Raw genomic sequence first — 20803 nt, forward strand, 5'->3', positions numbered from 1 at the left:
ATAGAAACATAAACATACATATTACACTGTACGTTAACCAACTGGAATTTAAACAAAAACCTGAAGCAAAAAAAAGAGCCAATTCCCATATACCCTGCTCTCTTCCCACTCTCATGGTGGAGGGTGGAGACAGTGGCAGCCCAGGGCCCCGCGTGAGGTAGGTGTGGAGTGGATCCCTCGCTGGCCTGAAGCAGAGATGGCACATGACAGAAACACAAGCCTTTGCCGTAGTCATGTTCCTCTCATCGTGCAGCCCATGGACCACTAGCAGAGGTTCATCTGCTGAGAAGGAAGTAGATGCATAGGAGACAGAGCAAAAATGACCTCTAAAGCTTTTTATTCTGAATTCAAATACTTCCTGAAGATCTCTCACATTCCTGCCCCTGGGTTCCCTGAGACACCCTTTACCCATGTATTATATGCTTCCTAGAATTGTTGGTTTTAAACTAGCTCGAGCTGATTTTATTCCCATCCAAAGAGTTGTAACGAATGCATTCCCGACTTTGTAAAATCCCATACGTCAAAGGACAACAAAGACAAATGTGAAAGCATGGGCCACACTAGGAGAACCACGGTGGATCCAGCCCAAATGGGAATGTGGCAGAGACATGCCAACTGCTGGCGATACCCATTTTCTCTTTTACCCTGAGACCACAGACTACATTTTTCTGCCTCTTTTGTCACTAGGTGAAGCAAGGTGCCTGAGCTCCAGCCAATGGAATGTGAACAGATCATGTGCGCCACCCCCCTCTCACAACCCTCCATGCTTTTCCCGCTTCAGCAGCTTGATGCAAAAGGACAGAGTGATCTTACCAGCCATGGATTGAAGACAACAGAGCCCCAAGACAATGAACTTGGGCTACTGAATCACAAGAAAAGCCACCCACTGGCAGGAACACCTATGTTGTCACACATATTAACTTACCCTATGTTGTGACAGATATTAACTTACCCTAACTCATCTAAAGGAGTAGAAGAAAGCATTTTACACTAGATCAGCCCTTTGTGGTTCTTTCACACCTTCTCACCAAAGGAGGTAGTGAAATTGTCCCCATTTTACGGTGCGGTTAGGCAAAGCTCAGAGAAGTTAAGTTGCTGGAGAGGAGGATCACATGCCATTACCCAGCCGAGTTCAGCCTCAAATACAGACCTCCTGATTCTCAGAGACCAACTCTTCTCCACTGTGTTACACTGAATGCTAACGATTCCTCCTTAAACTAACGTATCAGCAGCCAAGCTGAATCTCCCAACTATGAAACGGATGATAAAAAAGATGAAAGACAAGGTAATCCTCCCTCGAGACAACCGTACCATCCCATTTCTCCCTTCATGTCTCGTGCTCAGCCAAGAACATGGAATAAAGAGAGACCTTCCCATTTGCCTGAAACGGTTCTAAAAAGTCTTATCAAGAAAGAAAACTCTAAGTGTACATCACGCTACAATTAAAGACCAGCAACAGGTGTTGTGTACAGCTTCTACCCGTAGACCAACCATCATGAGACTGTAACTTCATCAAGCGAAAGGTACGTAAAAGACGGTATCACAAGTCAATTGCATATTGTAGGTAGGCCAGTTGCAGCAATGAGAATATAGAATTCCGAGAGTACCTGGTAATTCAAACATGCATCTAGTAACGCAGAGTGTTCTGTAATACTGAGGAACAAGAGAAATAGAGCGTGTTGACTTTCAAGTTGGGAGGATTTATTTGCACTTAAAAATACAACTTCAAAGATGTCATCTGTTTTCAAAAATGTCTTAATGTTAAAAATATGCTACAGGAACTGTTGTCTTCATGTTGAAAATGTAGATGTCATATCAGCATTAGCTTACAAGCCACGGGTGATAACATTAACAGAATCGGCAAGCAAATACTCATTGGGAATACAGTGTTTACATGAAAAATACCAGGGGTTCACAGTTTTCTTCTTTCTGCCTGACTTACATTGATAAAATGCTTTTATAGCCACAATCTATTTCATTTTCTGGTACCAGATCCAATGTCTATTTGACCAGCAGATGGATGCTACTCACACATTCATCTTACATAGAACTCACACATCTTCAATTTCTAAAAATGTTTTGCTCTGTAAAACTGTGACCACTGGGAATGGAAAAGATAGGAAACTAAGTTCAAGTGTAAAATGAGAAGAGAAAGAGGGAGATAAAATGTTGGCAATTTTTACTAATAAAACATTGAATTATAAAGTACGTACGGGTAGTTTAGATGATTCAACAAGAAACCATAGCATACACTGATTTACAAAGTCTATGACCTCTAACTATTTTTGTTTAATCCAAATAAAAGTGAAAAATACACATTTTCCAAGAATTTAAAAATCGATCTACATATCAAGGTAACATTAAGGGTTCTTAGGTAAGCAGAGCACAAGACAGGTTGATTTTGTTTGTGTTTTAAGGCAAAGTAAAATTTCCTCAGTGAAATACCTACAAAATAAATTTGCTTTGGAAATAAATTTCAGTAATAAAATAATACCTCTCACTTATTAAATATAGATTTTACCTTTACATCTGATTTAGCAACTTACACCAAAAAATTCAAGAGTTCTATGAATATCTGCAAACAAATATTTTAAACGCTAGCATATGATTGCCTCAGCTGTAATTCATTCAGGTGTTTGGATGTCAACAGTTAGCAAAGGGAAAAAATAATAAGGAATGAGCTACTTCCTTATAAAACTTTCCCCTTTAGACAAGCTAAGAATGCGACATGCTGGTAAGAATGAAGTAATTTTTCCGGACAGGACATATCAGTGGAACACGTGTTCTCCTTTTGCAAATCAAAGACCCAACGCTATGAGCACTGGGTGTTGTATGGAAACCAATTTGACAATAAATTTCATATTAAAGAAAAAAGAGAAAAAGAAAAAAACCGTACCCAACGCTACTGTTTTCTTCAACCATTAAATCAATACCCTAAGATTTGTACTGTTTACCATAATGTCTTTTTTCATGTAAATTCTTTTCTTAAAAAAATAAATCACTGTATAGAAAGCAACTGTCTACTATGAAGAATAAAATCATTTCAGGTAAAAAAAGAAGTAATTAATGAAAATTGTTTAAACTCGTTTACTAACCCGGACACTTGGTTCCAATAAATATAAGAAGGAATTAATACGTCTCTATGATTTCCCAAGCAGGGAATGTCATCCCTTCACATTGAGGAAGAACTAACAGCATTTCAAAATAACCTAACTGCTTTAAAACTAAAACGATAAGCAATATTCTTTAACATGTCTGTTGTATCCAATTTCTCTGGCCATCAGTTCTGTTACACTGAGAGGAACTTTTTTTTTTTTCCCTAGGTGATGGCAAACAGACTACCAATAATTAAAACAAATTTACTAGAAAATACTAAGCAGCAATAAAACAAAAGCTCCCACTGGGATATGCCAGCATCCCTTACATTCATCATTTAAATTGTATGTTTCTAAGAACTACTAGATTAACCTACAAGGTGTATTGTATATTAATATGCAACAAGTTTTACTTCATGAAGTTTGATATTATAAAGTACCTTGAGATTTCCTATTAAATATCTGATCTGTAGGCATTAAATACAGTGAGGTGGATACTGTAAGGTCCAGGCAGGGTCGTACTACCTACAGTATTGCTGTGCTGATACATTTGTAAACTGGACAAAATGGGGCTTGGACTTCCTCCGAAGTTAGATCCACACACCCCTCTGGGATAGATCAGGCTAAGAACCTGCTCAGCCCTCTGAACCCACAACACAGTCCCCGCGTCATTTCTTTCTATAGTTTTGAAGTTATAAACAGACTGGAATGGACTTCAACGCCATCAAAATCAGATAGCAACTGCTCGACAGAGAGGGTATTTGCTCTCACGATGAATTCTGATGTGTCCTTCATTTCAAGTTCAATAGTAACTAAATCTAACAGCAGAGGGAAAAAGATAAAACTACCAACAATGGGGAAGCAGGAATGGGGTTTCACAATAAGCAAAATAATACAAAAGGAACAATATGTGAATAACTGGTCTGGAGGAGGGGAGACAATCTGGAGGAAATCCTGCACCCTTTCTGAAAGAGCAGGATAAAACATTGTCTATTTAGTATTTATAAGCTATTTTCTATCGATCTACCCATCTGATCTAGACATGTCTAAAGAGATTAAAAATATGTCAGGTATGTGAATATGTAACACTTAAATAAACATACACATTAAAAATATTAATAATAGGCAGTAAAAGGCTTAAAATATATAACTTAAAAAACTTTTTTAATGTTTATTATTTTGGGGAGAGAGACAGAGAGACAGAGAGCAATCAGGGGAGGGGCAGAGAGAGAGGGAGACACAGAATCTGAAGCAGGCTCCAGGCTCTGAGCTGTCGGCACAGAGCCTGACACGGGGCTTGAACCCACAGCTTGCGAGATAATGACCTGAGCTGAAGTCGGCTGCTTAACCGACTGAGCCACCCAGGCGCCCCATACAATATATAACTTTAAATAAACTATCTGCCAAATTATTCTCTAAGTGAGTAACTCGTGCCTAATATTCCTTAAATGGTCATATTAGCATAGCTGAGACAATGTTGAAACATTAATAATACACAGGGATTGAAAAGGCTACCACATTTTTCAGAATAATGTTAACCTTAGAAAATGTTATTTTAATCATAAAATCTACCAACCTCGCAAAGGTGAGCACAACTCGAATGGCTTGTGCTACTGCATGTGAAAAAGGAAGGAATGTCTACAAAATTGGATTAAAAGAATAATGTTAAAAATATGGTCTCGATGCAGTATTGACGGAGCTCTGAGAGCGTGGAGAAGGATCAAAGATGACGCTGATCAATGATGAGATGAAAGTTTATGGGCACTTGAACAGAAAAAGCAAACCCCACAGATATATATATACATATATTTGAGCCAGAACTGAAAATGTAACTGTAGTGATTGCGTGATCACAGCAGACAGCAAGGGAAAGCCAGAACTCCAGGAAGCATGCCCTTGGGAGGCCTTTACTTTAAACAGAACCGCAGCATGTATAGAGGAGCACTCCCCAACACTCAGCATCATTCCAACACAAGCCACTAGCCACGTTTTGAGTGCTCAATCGTCTCACGTGGCCAGTGGTTACCATGCCAGACAGAGCAGGACTGAAGGAGAAACACCACTATCCAGAAGTTGAGTGAGGGGAGGAGATAATTTCCCAAGATTCATCCCAGGCCCTATGAATTATAATATCTTAGGGCATCTAAACGATCGCTGGCATCCTCCTTAACTCATTTTAACTAAATGCATTTGAATTTATGATTTGTAAATATGGAGAGAATAACTAAGAGAAAAAACACATATGTAAAAATGGAAATCAATAAAGAATTAATCAGAGTAACTCCAGAAATCTTTCAAGTTAGTCACAAAGACCTTTTTGTAATTATTTTCAGCGTGTCCAAAGGAAGAAAAACCATTATTGGAAAACATTAGGAGACCTACTTTAAAAGGAAGGATGAGAAGTAGAATCATGATGACTGTAGGGACGATTAGTCCCTACCACAATGTAACTACATCTACATGTAGCTTCAAGAGAAGAAAGACCCATTAGTCTTCAAAAGGGGGGAAGCCGCCTTCTTTATATACACATCGCACTGATTTGAAGCTCTCATCAAAGACTCATTAGAGTGACCTCTAAGTTCAACTATAAGTTTCCAGGCCAAGTAGGAATGACACATAGCTCTGCTAAACTTCCTCCTTTGCAAAAGAGATAGTTATAGCGACAGATTGCTTCAATGATTAAAAATCTTCCTTGGTGCTGATTATTTGGAAATTCACCTCCCTACAGTTTCTACCCCACGTGTAGAAGAAACAGAATCAACGCCCTTCCTTTTCCTATGTACCTTGAGACCCTGTATCCACGAGAAGCACAGACACATTAAAATACATGTCCATGTAAGAGTTGATGAACTTAATCTTCCATTAATTATCAAGCGGAAATCACGCCTTCCTTGTCACCAATCCTACAAAGCATAACCTCTACTTGAGTCTTAAATGTACACAGCACTAATCAGAACCCTGGCTCTCCATTTAGAGAAAAGGAAGAAAGAAAGAAAATTATACCAAAAACTACACAAATTGCACAAACTGTCAGACACATTGGCAGCCCAAACCCATCACATATGCCCCTCAAAACATTAGATAAAATATTGTCACTTCAGCACTCATTCTTCACAAAGCACCCTGAATGCAAAATAACTCCAAAAATGCAGTATTAGCTGATGTAACATGAAACTGATGCCACCATGGCATCTTAAACAGGACTTGAAACAGGTAAATATTTGTAGCATTAATGATAGTACAACACTTAAACATTCATTGGATACACTATCCACATTACCAGATAACCATAAAAAGAATAGGAAGGAAAAATAAAAACAAAATAAGAAAAAAAATAACAAGGGAAAAAATTTTAACGGGAGCTAGGAATTTCTTTTACAGTTGTTTGGCAGTGAAGAATTAAAATAAAATAAAAATAACCAATATTAACTTATATATTTTTTTTATATTACACCAGAAAGAGAAGTCTTCACTGACATTGGCTGTGACCTGCAGGTTCTCACAAAAACAATACAATATGGGAGTTTATACTTTAAAAAAATAATGCTACCAAAGCTCTTCAAAGGGATTTATAAACTACTTCTCAAGTTATATACAAAATAATTATTAAACATATTTTCCACTGCTGACACTGTAATAATAGTTCATTCCATTTCCTCTTGCCTGGACCTCAAGTAAAGCTATGTAATTCGTATTAATAACACATGATAGCTACCAACATGCTATCTGAAGGGCTAGTACTCTGACTCAAGTTATATTAATCACTTTCCGTCGGAAAGATAGCCTCAGCATTGGTCAAGAATTAGTACCTTATAAGAAAACAAGACCAAATACCTGCTAGGTACAGAATTACGTAGCAGGAAACAAACAGTAACGAGCAAGTTCATAATCTGGGTTATGCCAGACACATGAATAAATTTAAAGGTGTCTGAATTTCACACATTTCTTTCATTTTACATCAGAGACCACAAACTCAGCCAATACTTTTGTGTTGATATTGCAATCAGTGCATAAAAATCAGAATTATTACAGCAACCCATAGCCTCTCACAGTTTACAAAAAGCCATCATGTGCATTATCTAATCGAGCCGTCACAAGCACCAAGCACTGCGCTGCTATCCCCACTGGGGAGACTGAGTCCCAGAAAGGATGAGACTTGATCCATGTCAAGGAACAAGGGACTAACAGAGACGGGCTCCTGACTCCCAATCTGGGGCTGTTTCTGTTAAACTGCAGAGGCTTCCAGCTTCCATGTAAGTTATTCTTCAACACAGAATAGAAATAGGACAAAACCCCGATCTATGGATCCATGAATTGTCTTTCCTCGCCCTGGATGCCATCTTGTCATTAGCCCCAGTACATACAAATGGCGGAAGTGGGGGCAGACAGTGATGACTGCAAAATAAGACACACACTTTGTGGAAATCGTTTGGGCTGAACAGTTTGACATCCTTTGCTGAAAATACCTAATACACAGACTGACCATTATAAAACTGAAAGAGACCTAGAAAGACATCTGTTCTTTTTCCATTTCACAGATGAGGAAAATACACTGATACAGAGAGCAGGGGGCTCCCTAAAGGTCACCCCAATGACTGCTAATCAGTAGCAGAGCCAGGCTCTCCGCTGCATCCTGTCCTGATTGTGTTTCCTAGTTCAAGGACGAAGCACAGTCCGGATATTTACAAGGAACCATCACAGTGCTAGGGAGATTAGAAAATTAGATCTCACTCACCAACATCACGAGTATAAAAATTATTGATATTTTACATATCGTTTAAAGCAGCAGGAAATTTACTTCCTATAGACAAAAATAACCAACATATGTATTGTAGACTCTCATTGCTAAGGTTGAGGATAATTTCTAAAATATGACTTTTCTTCCCTTTAGTTTTTTGAATTTTGTTATGACAGACTTAAGCACATTCAAAAAAAAGGGTAGTCTCTCAAAAATGTCACTACCTTTAACATACATGAAGAATAAAAAACAAAACAAAACAAAACCTAATATGTCACCATCTTTTCTAGATATAGTTCCCTTCATCCTATTAAGGACATTATCCTGTCCCTATTCACACCCACTGCTTGTCTTATTCAGGACACTTCAGGTTATTGTTAATCTTTTTTGAATGTAGGTGATTTTTATCTCCCGTCTTACATTAAATACTAGGCAACAAAATATCTCTGACCAACAAACCTAAAAATGGCTCAACTTATAAGCCATTTGCTACTTAAACATTAATTACCACATTAAAAAAAATAAATAATCTAATTAGACTTCATTATTTTGTGAGTCCTTTAAAAGACTTCTTCACTCTCCAATTCAAATCTAGTATGAAATTCTTTTCAGAGAGGCAATATGTAAGAATTTTCTAGACAGTACTCGATATTGAACATCGTTTCATAGGAAAAAAAAAAACACACAGACACAGATCAACAGTAAACCACAGAGATGATAGAAAATATTGACAATAAAATTAGTTTTTTGTCTCTCATTCGCAAGATCACTTTTCCACTTTAATGAAAGGCCTGATCTACAGCAGATGCCGGTGCTGAGGGAAAACTCCATCCTTCGTGTTCTGATCAATCTGAGGAAGTTTTTTTCCACAGGTGAAGAGCTGCCTGAATTCGAAAGTGTAGTCTGGACTCCATGGAGTAATCTTTGTAGTTGTTTCTAAAGACAATAACAATAAAATCGTAATGTCAAAATTCCTTCATATCCAAGGGCAATACCACCATCTCCCCTTCTTCTCATCTTCATTACTTATTTGCTTCCAAACTTGAATAGGCATTAACAGCAGATCTTGGGGAAATGTAGATTCTGATCCTGTGGGGGAAGGAGGATGGCAATAGTCTATATTTCTAGAAGTCTCCTGGCAGTGATCTGAAAGTCATACTTTGAGTAGCAAGGTTCTATTTAATGAGCAAGCCATTGACAAACGAGGCAAGAAGCTTATGAAGAGGGTTTCGTAAATTCTGTGAACTATTATTCCTAAATAGTTGAGCTCCTTTTCTAAACCAGGAATTTTTAAGGCAGCCTCGGGTGAACATCATCAATCACCACTTCCCCACCCCCCTCAAAAAAAAAAAAATCATTCTGAAACGCTCATGCAACAACTACAACAAAGACAGCCACATGATGTGGTGACACCACAATTACTCCTATTCTCCACAGGCAAGTAACAATGGTTTGGCCAATAATTATTGTGTGACAAGGTCAGAAGGGGCCATAAGAATCCACGGATTCGCTGACTACTCTGTTTATTAGATGATTCATGGTCACTTCTGTCTGCTCGGATTGCTAAGAATCAGCACAACAGAATGGCTTCGACTTTGGGCTCCTGCTTTCACACACTGCCCTGGTCCATGGGCAAGCTGTAACTCCTTCCTTTCGGTGGCAGTCATTTCTTTCTATAGCTCTTCATTGTACACAGGTCTAAGAACTACTTAATAGTAACCGTCATAAGGGTTATTATTTATTCACAATATGGGTTATTATTCATAAACTGAATCAACTTCTTACTAGAGTTTACCAAACGATGTGACTGGAAAGTTTCCTAAAGGTCTGGCCACTAACTTTGGCAACTTTGCGAAGCTCCAACTACATGAGGGAAAGTGCAGACAGCTGACAGTCCCGAGATGTCCGGGAAGTCCGTTTACGGAGGCATCATCAGCACTGGCTTGAGCTGGTGGTGACTTTCGATTGCTGATGGTCTTCCCGTTTAGTGGTGACTTACCAGTCTTATTTTCATCATTATAAATTTGTCTTACTGTGCATTCCTTAGGTAACACCAAGTGTGTCCAAATAACAGATACTTCGAACGACAGTAATTATAGTCTCTAATTTTCCAATAGTTAGATTTGAAGATACATACATGTTAGCTGAAATATGAGTCATTCTCACTCTCAACAAATTAGCTTTAAAAGTGACTCACTCAGATATCACCCTTTAAAAAAAAAAGGCAGCAGTAGCAGCCTCTCTCAGCTCCATGATGCCCCCAAAGCTTCTTCCTCATTACTATGCTTTATTCACAGCAAAACATCCTGAAAATGGCCTGAAGCAGCTGACTCCATTTTCTCCCCTCACTGGTCAAAGTCACTTGATCTTCAGGCTGCCAAGTTCTCTGGACTCAGCTTGCCTGGCCTCTCAGCAGCCATGATCACAACTGACCACTGTCTTCTCTTTGGAACACTTTGCTCGCTTGGCTTTCCTGGATGTCTTCCTTACTCACTGGCCACTTCTTCTGAATCTTATTGTTTAATCTCTAAAATGATGGCATATCCCAAGGCGCTGCGCTGGACCTCTTTCTCTAGCTTTATAATTTTCCCAAAATGGTTTCATCAAGAATCGTGGCTTCAAATATCACTGTCTCTTGTGCTGGTGACTTTGAAATCTCTACACTTGGCCTTGACGTTTGCACTGAACTCCATGCTTATACTGCCAACTCACCATCTCCACACGGACACCTAACAAGCACTTCAAAATACCATGGTCCAAACAGAAGTATGTTTTTTCCTCTCCCAGAACCTCCTCTTCTAAGTATATCTCATTTCAGTAAAAAGTATCGTTTACTACCTGGTGGCTCAACCCCCCAGTTTAGAGGTTTCCTAGCTGTGGCTTCGGCCAGGAATGCTCCCCACCCAGTCTTCTGGTGACCGATCTTCTCAAGACTGGCTTTAATTATGCGAATCTCAACTACAATATCACCTCCTCAAGGAAACCTCCCAAACTCGACCCAATCTAAAGTAATACCCAGGGACTCTGTACCATATTGTAAATCTCAGCAAAGCATGTACCATTGCTATTTTTCTTATTTATTTGTTTATTCAACATCTCCCTCTAAGTAAGTTGCCTGCTTATGTATAGTTGTCTGTCTAGAGCCTTTACTGGTGTCCGGCACAAAATAAGTGCTCAGTGAATACTTGCTGAACTTGAGTAAATGAACAAACCAATGAATCACTAAGCTGTTTATAGCCTAAAGCTATTATGTCATTCTTTTTCCACTGTAAGAAGCATTCAAGAGGTTTGTGGTCAAACAGACCACAGGGGTTTTGTCTCTGCTAAGTGAGCCATGATCACAAGTCTGAGAGCCATTGTCTAGCAGAAATGAAAGTGCTTTGAAATTACCACAGTAGACAAAAGGAAAAGAGAGCCAGGGAGAGCTTCCGAGGGCTTCTTCAAATCACTGGCTCTTCAAGGAAATGAGAGATATGGCTGAATATACCAAGGGTCAGCAAATCATGACCAAAATAATGGCCAAATCCAGACACACCCATTTATTTACATATTATCTTCTATGACTGCTTTCATATACAGTTGAATAGTTGCAATGAGACCTGAATTTTTTGTAAAACCAAAAATACTTATTATCTGGCCCTTTATAGAGTTTGCCAACCCCAATACAAAAGAGAGTAAGTTAGAAATCGGTCATATAGGGGTGCCTCAGTGGCTCAGTAGGCTAGGCATCCAATTCTTGATTTCAGCTCAGGTCACGATCTCATAGTTTGTGAGTCTGAAACCCCACATCAGGCTCCACACTGAAGCCTGCTTGGATTCCCTCTCTCCCTCTTGTTCTGCCCCTCCCATACTCGCACATGCATATACACTCACTCTCTCTCTCTCAAAATAAATAAAACTTAAAAAAAAAAAAAAAAAACGAAATCTGTCATACAGATTCCCACAATCACAATATTTGTAAATAGTCACAGAGTCAAAAAGGTTAGAAATAGCACAACTACAGCAAAACACATGAGCGTAACATCATTACTAAGTTTTCATTAAGGTTTTAACCTCTAAGTATATAACATTACTGCTGCTGTTATACTGGTATTGGCATTCCAGACTCTACAGCAAGCGGGAAAAGCTGCCATCACCACTTACCTTGCAGTTTCTAGGGTCTTTATGGCCTTGTCAATTTCCCCTTGGCTTTTGTACAAAAAGGCCAACTCAAACAGAGTAAATGGCACTAGGTAGTGGTCATACTTCAGTAGCTTTTCACTAAAAGAATGAATGAAACGTGATTAAGCCTTAACAGAAGAGATGAATTGTTCCCTTTCAATGCATGCACTTTCCCCAGAAAACAGGTGCAGCACTAAGCCTATTACCAGACAGAACTGTCATTATAAAGTCTAAGAACTTAATAAGCTATACCAATAAGTAATATGCTTTGAATATATTAAACTTTTATTTTAATCCTTAATCTAAATCCAGCACTAAGCATTGTTTACGCCCCTTAGGAAGAAGAATGTATGCAGATCTTCAAAGATTAACCCTGGAAAACACAAGGTCATCCTCCTAAAAAAGATGAACAGGTTCAGGAAATGATTCCATTTAGATATAAGAACATTGTATTATTTTATACAGTGAAGTTTTATAAGGCTAAAAAAAGTCAATAAAGAAGTTGCCAACACTTCTGTTTTCAGCAATATTATGAAATCTGACCATAAAACATCTGGAAGCAGTAAAAAATATATATAAGTAACGCCCTTCCAAATACATAGCTAGGCTCACAAGAACATAGAAAAGACTCAAACTAACAACAAAAGAAAGTCAGAACTCTAAGTGTGTGGATGATGTCAAAGCAGCACTGGGATATGCTTCAGCCTTAATCAACCAGGGCTTTATATCTCAATGTCCATGTGGGAGATGAGGCCTTATGCCCACATAAGAGCAGAGACTGAGTCCTCTGTATAAATCAGGGGCCATACTCCATCAGAGAAAGGGCAGATTGGAAAAACCCACTCCCCGGCATAGTAGGAAGACAAGGGAAGTTGGCTCCTTGGCCTGCACTCCAGGTTGGAAGGAAAAAAACACATTCCTTGGGAAATTAATAACCAATAGGCCTGCCCCCACATGAATTTGCAATTCAAATTTACATGGCCCTGGGGTGCCTGGTTGGCTCAGTAGGTTGAGCATCTGCGGCACAGGTCATGATCTCACGGCTCATGAGTTCCAGCCCCACGTCAAGCTCTGTGCTGACAGCTCAGAGTCTGGAGCCTGCTTCGGATTCTGTGTCTCCCTCTCTCTCTCTCTCTCTGCCCCTCCCTCGCACATTCTCTCTCTCTCTCTCTCAAAAATAAACATTAAAAAAAAACAAAAAACAAATTTACATGGCTCAAACGATCCAAGGACCTCTAAGCAATGATATTAACATGAAAGTGGGCCTGGGCTGAAACTGCTTTGAGGGCATCTGGCAGAAATAAAAGCAAAATCACTTTAGAGAAACTCTTCTTCAATCCTAGCCTCAGAGGCATCTCAAGACAAAACCCCAAAGAGGGGAGCTCACGATCCAAAATTACAAAACACGTGAGCCAACAATTCACTATAGATTCGATACACGTAACACATAGCACAAATGGGTCATCCTTTTGATCCTTCCAGGAACACGAGTAAAATAGAACTCAAGGGATACTTCTTTGTTTCCTTAAAGCAGTATATTACTTATTTGGGAAAGAGACATGGTCGCTTCCCTCTTATCAGAACACCTGTCCTGACCAGGCCTCCTACATTCTCGTATAAAACAGCGTTTAGTTTTCACAGAACTTAGGGTTCTGCTTAAACTACCCAGTGGAAATGCATACAGCCATGTTCTTCTTGGTCTATAGCTTTGCTCTCAAAGGACGAAGAGAACACTACTGGATTCTCTCCCTGGGAACACCGAGGAAAATGTTAGCAGCGGGAGATAACCCATCACTGTCTCACAGCAACTTCCTGGAAACCACGGTGCACACGCCGCTTGGCTTCCTTGTCTGTCAGTACCTTTGGATGACGTGGTTGAAGCACAGCTCCGCCTGCAAGGGCCGCTGCAAGTTCTTCAGGCAGCACCCTTTCAGCAGCTTCACCAGGCACTCGTCGTCCACAGAGTAGTCGCTCAAACCTTAAAGCAAAACAAGCAGAAATCACACACAAAAGGAGAAACGCCTAAAAATCGTAATTAAGAGGCAGAACTAATAGCTATTTGGTTTCAGAGGGATCTTTGTTTCAAATCTATTTATTTTAAGAGAGAGAGAGAGAGAGAGAGAAAGCACCAGTGGGGGAGGGGTGGAGAGAGAGGGAGAGGGAGAGAATCGCAAGCAGGATCCCTGCTGTCAGCATGGAGCCCAGCGTGGGGCTCAAACTCACGAACCGAGAGATCACGACCTGAGTCGATAACAAGAGTTGGAAGTTTAGCCGAATGAGCCACCCAGGTGTTCCTCAGAGGTATCATTTAAACACAGGGAAGTATTTTTAGCACTTGTTATGTTTCACTTAATAAAATACAATGAAAATATTTTAAATTAAAAGAATAGAGAGTTCACTACATTAATACACCAATTTACTAAGGGGCTCACTCTATCCACTTAAAAATCTTTTCTCAGGGGTGCCTGGGTGGCTGGTTCCAACTCTTAGTTTGGGTTCAGGTCATGATCGCACAGTTCCTGGATTCGAGCTCCACGTTGGGCTCTGCACTGTTAGCAAGGGGCCTGCTTGGATTTCTCTCTCCCTCTCCCTGCCCCTCCCCAACATACATCCACACATATGCTTGCTCACTCTCTCTCTCTCTCAAAATAAATCAACTTTTTTTTATTTATTTTTTTTTAAATTTTTTTTCAACGTTTTTTATTTATTTTTGGGACAGAGAGAGACAGAGCATGAACGGGGGAGGGGCAGAGAGAGGGAGACACAGAATCGGAAACAGGCTACAGGCTCCGAGCCATCAGCCCAGAGCCTGATGCGGGGCTCGAACTCACGGACCGCGAGATGGTGACCTGGCTGAAGTCGGACGCTTAACCGACTGCACCACCCAGGCGCCCCAAAATAAATCAACTTTAAAAAAATATTTGAGATCCTAAAAAAAATACATATTATAAAAAAAAAAGTCTTTTTTTAGGTGCTCATTCTTGGAGTTATGTAACCTTAGATGTAACAATAGGAAACCTGAACTCTAAATGAAGCAAGAGCTTTATTAATCCTATAAAAGGTAAAGCAGCGAGGAGCAAGGAGCCTGCCTCGTCCTGTGGTTCTGGCTTCTAACTGTGCTGGCTTCACGCATAAGCGGATAACACTTCCATATGGAGAAGCAGATGGCTTCCCACCCATTAAAAATTCAGGAAGTAGAATGCCCTCGCCAGATCATTCTGTTTACAACTTATCAATTCTCCCAGGTTATGTTCTTTTGGGGGAAATTATGTCATAAAATTAGGCAAAATGGTTCTGAAGTGCATGTAAGTTACCTAAAACCCTCGCAAAACTTGCAACTGCTTGAGGCTAATGTGAAGGTTTTTCTTTCACCACGTTTTCCCTTTTGAAAACGACCCTTTGCCTTCCTACAGTGCAAGGCTACAGAATGTTAAACAAAAGGAATCATATTATGCGTGCCATCAACCTGACAAAGGTAGCCATTTCACATCTACCACTTCGGAATTCGGGGGGTTTTGCAAGTTACTGCAACTAAGTCATTCCAAAGACACACTGCTAATTTACATGCTCAGCTGTGACCACAAACACAGGGGACTGGAGGGGCAGTCAACCAAACCAGTGAGGCCTGGGAGTCCTCATATTGAGATCCTCCTCCTTCCAGTACAAACCTCAGAAATCACCATCAACACACGCTGGTGTGGCTTGGGGATTTGTTTGTTTTTGTTTTTTTTTTAAGTTTTATTTATTTAAGTAATCTTTATACCCCATATGGGGCTCGAACTCATGACCCCAAAATTAAGACTCGCACATGCCTCCAACTGAGCCAGGCAGGTGCACCAACACACGCTGGTGTTTTAGTTAGTAAACTGCTTGTTTATGGGAGGTTAATGATGCTACTCAACCAACTGGAAGGGGATAACTTTACCTCTAGGTGCTAAAAACAGCTGACACTCACCTCTCACTTCCAAGCTCTGATAGTTCATTCACCAAGAAAAATCACAGGTATCAATATCACATTACCTTTCCTACTAAAATTAAGGACTATTTTTCAACCCCTACCCACCCTCCCCCCACACACAAACATATCCATGCTTCTAAGCATGGATGCTCACTGAAATATACATGCAGGAAGCGATATCTTCCCAGGCCTAGAACCGAACCCTTAGAGACCATACTGGATGCTAGTTTTTAGTATCATTTTTATGCATTCTATTGAGTTCTGTATTAGCATTTTTGAAAGTTTGTCTTATAAAATTCTAGTGCTCAGTGAGTGATGGTTTTGCTGAGGAACAGCAAATCTTGCTGGAAAATTAAAGTACCAGTAAAGCCACACTTAGCTTTTATTTAGATCATGAATTAAGGATATGGAAAATGGGCTCAAAAACACCACATTCCTCCAAAAACCTTAGCAAAACCACTATTTCCTCACCACAGAACACTGTCAGATGATTATTTTCCCTTAAAATAGGAATGCTTTATCATGATTCTCAACCTCATGGGCAAGTTCACAGATGAACATTTCAACACACAATTTCCATTTTATATTCCAAGAAAAATATCCAATAATGCTGCCAAAGCACATTTTCATCACAAAAGATCTGCTTAACTTAATAAAGCAGAGGGCAGGCTGAGGAAAAAGAAAGCTTGAAGCCGAAACTACAAAAATATTCACACGGAACTTTTTAGAAACCAGCTGAAATGCACCAAAGGAAAAAAAAATTTTTTTTTTAATTTTTTTTTAACGTTTATTTATTTTTGAGACAGAGAGAGACAGAGCATGAACAGGGGAGGGGCAGAGAGAGAGGGAGACACAGAATCTGAAACAGGATCCAGGCTTTGAGCTGTCAGCACAGAGCCGGATGCGGGGCTCGAACTCACGGACCGTGAGATCAGGACCTGAGCCGAAGTCGGACGCTTAACCGACCAAGCCACCCAGGGGCCCCACCAAAGGAAAAATTTAAGAATAGATTTAGCAAGTGAAAAGCCATCGAGTAGCATTTTCCCTTTTATGTAACCCTGATCATGTTTGCTATATAATTCCACAAAGCAGAACTACTCTACCAACTTCTGGCTACATGATGAGCTCAGTTAGATTTCCAATGGAACACTAACAGAATTAATAGCAGACACTGACTCCACGCGTGTTAACAAGTGTTTTTCTCTTATTAAACCTTATCCTTCCCTTTGCATCCATAACCAGCCTTTCGTAACTGCATTGTCAGACGAGAACACCAACTGTACCCTCTGTCATCTTTCACTTCAAAGACACTTGCCAAGAGGAAGAGAAGCAGAAACACATTCGATTCCCAACACCTCAGTTTTACAACTTCATTTTTTTTTTTTTTTTCAATTTTGGATCTTTTTCCCCTTGCTCTGAAAGATAAGAGCTTAATTACTGAAAGGTCACTACTGGGGAGGATGAGGGAGCAGAGATGGAAATCTGGTCATTTTCCTGCATAAAACAATGGACCTGGAAGAAATTATCATAAATTTCATGTATAAAATCTGGCAAAGATAATCTTCAGGAAGGAAAAATTTTTTTTTTTTTTTTTTAACCCAGAGGGAACACATACAAAGACAGAATTGTACAAAGTACGGTGCATCTGTCTGAGCTTCCCCTAGCCCTGCTTAAATATCTCTAAGCCCATCATCTCAACGGATCATAAAAAGAGTAAGGAACGAATGGAGAGAACAGTCTGGTTTTCTAAACCTCTATTGCACTGCACATACATAGTCTGATACATAATATTAACTCCTTTAAATCTGTCCCCCAACTAGTAAGGGACCAAAGAAGCTTTGACGTAAAGGCTGAAGAGACTGCTCAAATAGAGAAAAACTCAAGAGTCCCTCAGGACTTCTTACTATATAAAGGTACCGGGTTACTACAAAGGATAGACATTCAAGTATCAGAATTCATTGTACTGAACCAAGACCCTTTTGTTTATGGGAAAACACAAGAAACAAGCTGGTCTACTTTCCTGGGGGCGGTGTGGGGGGATAGTCTACAAATGTCTCCATTTAATAAAAAGAGGTTTTCCTTCGCCTCCTGGTTTTTACATATGCACTTATTAAAAACATACCCATTTTCCCAATTGGTTTGTAGATATGTGGGCTTTAATCCTAGATAATTCCCCTACTGGCAGGAACACTGTTTTCTTAGCCTGTCATAATTCTATAACTAATATGGAAAATCTAAGAGTATTCAAATGAGCAAGTTAATTTAAAGTAGACAAATTAGTTGAACAAAAATGAATACTAAAACTTGTTTAAAAGCCCAAATGGATGTTACAAAGGTGCATTTTGTGAAATCTCATTTTTTAAGGTGAACTTTCATGTGGTTTCATTTCATCTAAATTTCAAAATGATGTAACTTTATGTTGACATAACACTCAAATCAAAATGAAGTATTTTTCAGGACTCCTGGGTGGCATCCAACTTCAGCTCAGGTCACGATCTCACAGTTCGTGGGTTTGAGCCCCGCATCGGGCTCTGCGCTGACAGCTTGGAGCCTGAAGCCTGCTTTAGATTCTGTGTCTCCCCCTCTCTCTGCCCTCCACTGCTCACACTCGTGCTCTCTCTCTCTCTCTCAAATATAAAATAAACATTTAAAAAACATTTTAATAAAAAAAGAAATATTTTTCCTTTTTGAATTCTTTCACATTGAAGAGTAAAGATCATCTCACATTCATTGGTATGGCTACTGCCAAAAAAAAAAAAAAAAAAAGAAAGAAAAGGAAAGAAAAAAGAAAAAAACAAGGAAACAGCCACCAAAAAAACCCCCATAAATTACAAGTATTGGGAGGATATAAAGAAATTGGAACCTTGCAGACTGCTGGGGGGGGGATACAAAATGGTGTAGCCCCTAGAGAAAACAATGTGGCAATTCCTCAAAAAATTTAAAATAGAAATGCCATATGATCCAGCAATTCTACTTCTAGGCATAGATCTACAAGAACTGAAAGCAATCTCAAAAAACTATTTGCAAACCCATGCTCATAGAAGTATTATTTGTACCATCCAAAAAGTGGAAGCAATCCAAACGTACAAAATGTGATGTGTACAGTCAATGGAATATTACGCAGCCTTGAAAAGGGGAAATTCTCACACATGCTACAACATGGATGTATGCTGAGGCCTATTATGCTAAGTGAAATAGGCCAGTCCCAAAAGGACAAATAATGTAGGATTCCATCATACAAGCAACCGAGAGTAGTCAAATTCATCATAACAAAAAGTAGAAGTGTGGTTGCCCCAGGCTATGGGGAGAGGGAAACGGAGTTATTTTTAATGGGTATTGAGAAGTTCTGGAGGCTGGTTGCACAACTATGTGAATATACTTAACATTACTGAACTGTACAGTTAAAAATGGGTCACATGGAGGGGCGCCTGGGTGGCTCAGTCGGTTAAGTGTCCAACTTCGGCTCAGGTCATGATCTCACAGTCCTCGAGTTCGAGCCCTGCATCGGGCTCTGTGCTGACAGCTCAGAGCCTGGAGCCTGCTTCAGATTCTGTGTCTGCCTCTCTCTCTGCCTCTCCCCTGCTTGCACACTCTCTCTCTCTCTCTCAAAAATAAACATTAAAAAATTTAGTAACAAAATTAAAAGGATGTAAAGATGTAATTGTGAAAGCAATAGTAAAGAAGTTTAATACAACTCTATATATAGAAACTAAGTAGAAAATATATTCGTGATGGAACATCTAGAACATACAGAGGAAGTCTAAAACGTCCACATAGTGAGTCTGTAAGTCTGTACTTCTACATACGCTCCTTTGGTTCTCTGTTAAATAGTACAAACTTGGATTTCTCTTTTGGATCCCAGTTTCTTGAGTCTTTTCATCCACTTGTTTCCATGGGGCCCAGAAATCACAAAGAATCATCAGTCCATGAAGATAAATACCTCAGTATTTCGGCCACTCTATCTAACCTCCAGCTCATAAGGGGCTTTTGTGTTAAAACTTTTCGGTAAGGGGGAGGAAAAAAGAAGAGAAAAGGAACCATGGTTCTTTATAAAAACTCTTCCTTTAATATGGGAAATGGTATTACTCACCCTCCATCAGCAAATGACCTTTGTGTGGATAGTGGAGTAGATCATTCCATTTATCTCATCTCCCGTGATTACCAGTTTATATTTGCAGAATAGCTCTTTGTGGTAAGTGGATGGGGTATTGTCTGTGACCTCAGAACATCACTGCTTTTTATTCTATGGGCTTCTTCAACTATCCTGCCTGAAACCTTGACCTTGTTAGCAAATCAGGCCACTGATTCAGCTTTCACTCTTCTATATTTCTTCTCCTTATGATGTCAATCTAAAGTTAGAATTAATTTTAAAAAAATTTTTAATGTTTATTTTTGAGAGAGAGAGAGAGAGAGAGAGAGAGAGAGAGAGAGGCAGAGTGCGAACAGGGGAGGGGCAGAGAGAGAGGGAGACACAGAATCCGAAGCAGGCTCCAGGCTGAGCTGTCAGCACAGAGCCCGATGAGAGGCTCGAACTCATGAACCACGAGATCATGACCTGAGCTGAAGTCAGAGGCTTAACCAACTAAGCCACCCAGGCACTCCTAGAATTAATTTAAATATGGAAAAATCAGCCGAAATGCCCAACAATACCAAAGAGCTGATTAAATTATGCTATGTTAGCTCCATGCAGGGCTATGAAGCTTTTGAAATTATTCTAAGAGCCATTTAACAACAACTTAAAAGTCTAAGAGAAAACAATCTTCTGTGTCTGTAAAAACATAAGTCATCACAGAGCAAAAGGAAGCATGGAAAGTCACAAACTAAAACCAGAAGTATACTTGTACCTTGCGCT

The 20803-nt window shown here is 39.6% G+C and overlaps 1 protein-coding gene across 1 annotated transcript in view; it reads right to left on the reverse strand.

Moving 5' to 3' along the window:
- Positions 1-6229: 6229 nt before the first annotated feature.
- The window catches only part of TTC39B (tetratricopeptide repeat domain 39B), a 125332-nt gene continuing 110758 nt past the window's right edge, over positions 6230-20803 (reverse strand). Inside the window, 3 exon segments of the mRNA XM_040481291.1 lie at positions 6230-8768; positions 11976-12092; positions 13854-13971. Coding sequence (XP_040337225.1) covers positions 8678-8768; positions 11976-12092; positions 13854-13971 — 326 coding nt within the window. The 3' untranslated portion in view covers positions 6230-8677.

This window comes from Herpailurus yagouaroundi, unplaced genomic scaffold (genome assembly GCF_014898765.1).
Source record: "Herpailurus yagouaroundi ecotype Mexico unplaced genomic scaffold, PumYag 160, whole genome shotgun sequence".
NCBI lineage: Eukaryota > Metazoa > Chordata > Mammalia > Carnivora > Felidae > Herpailurus > Herpailurus yagouaroundi.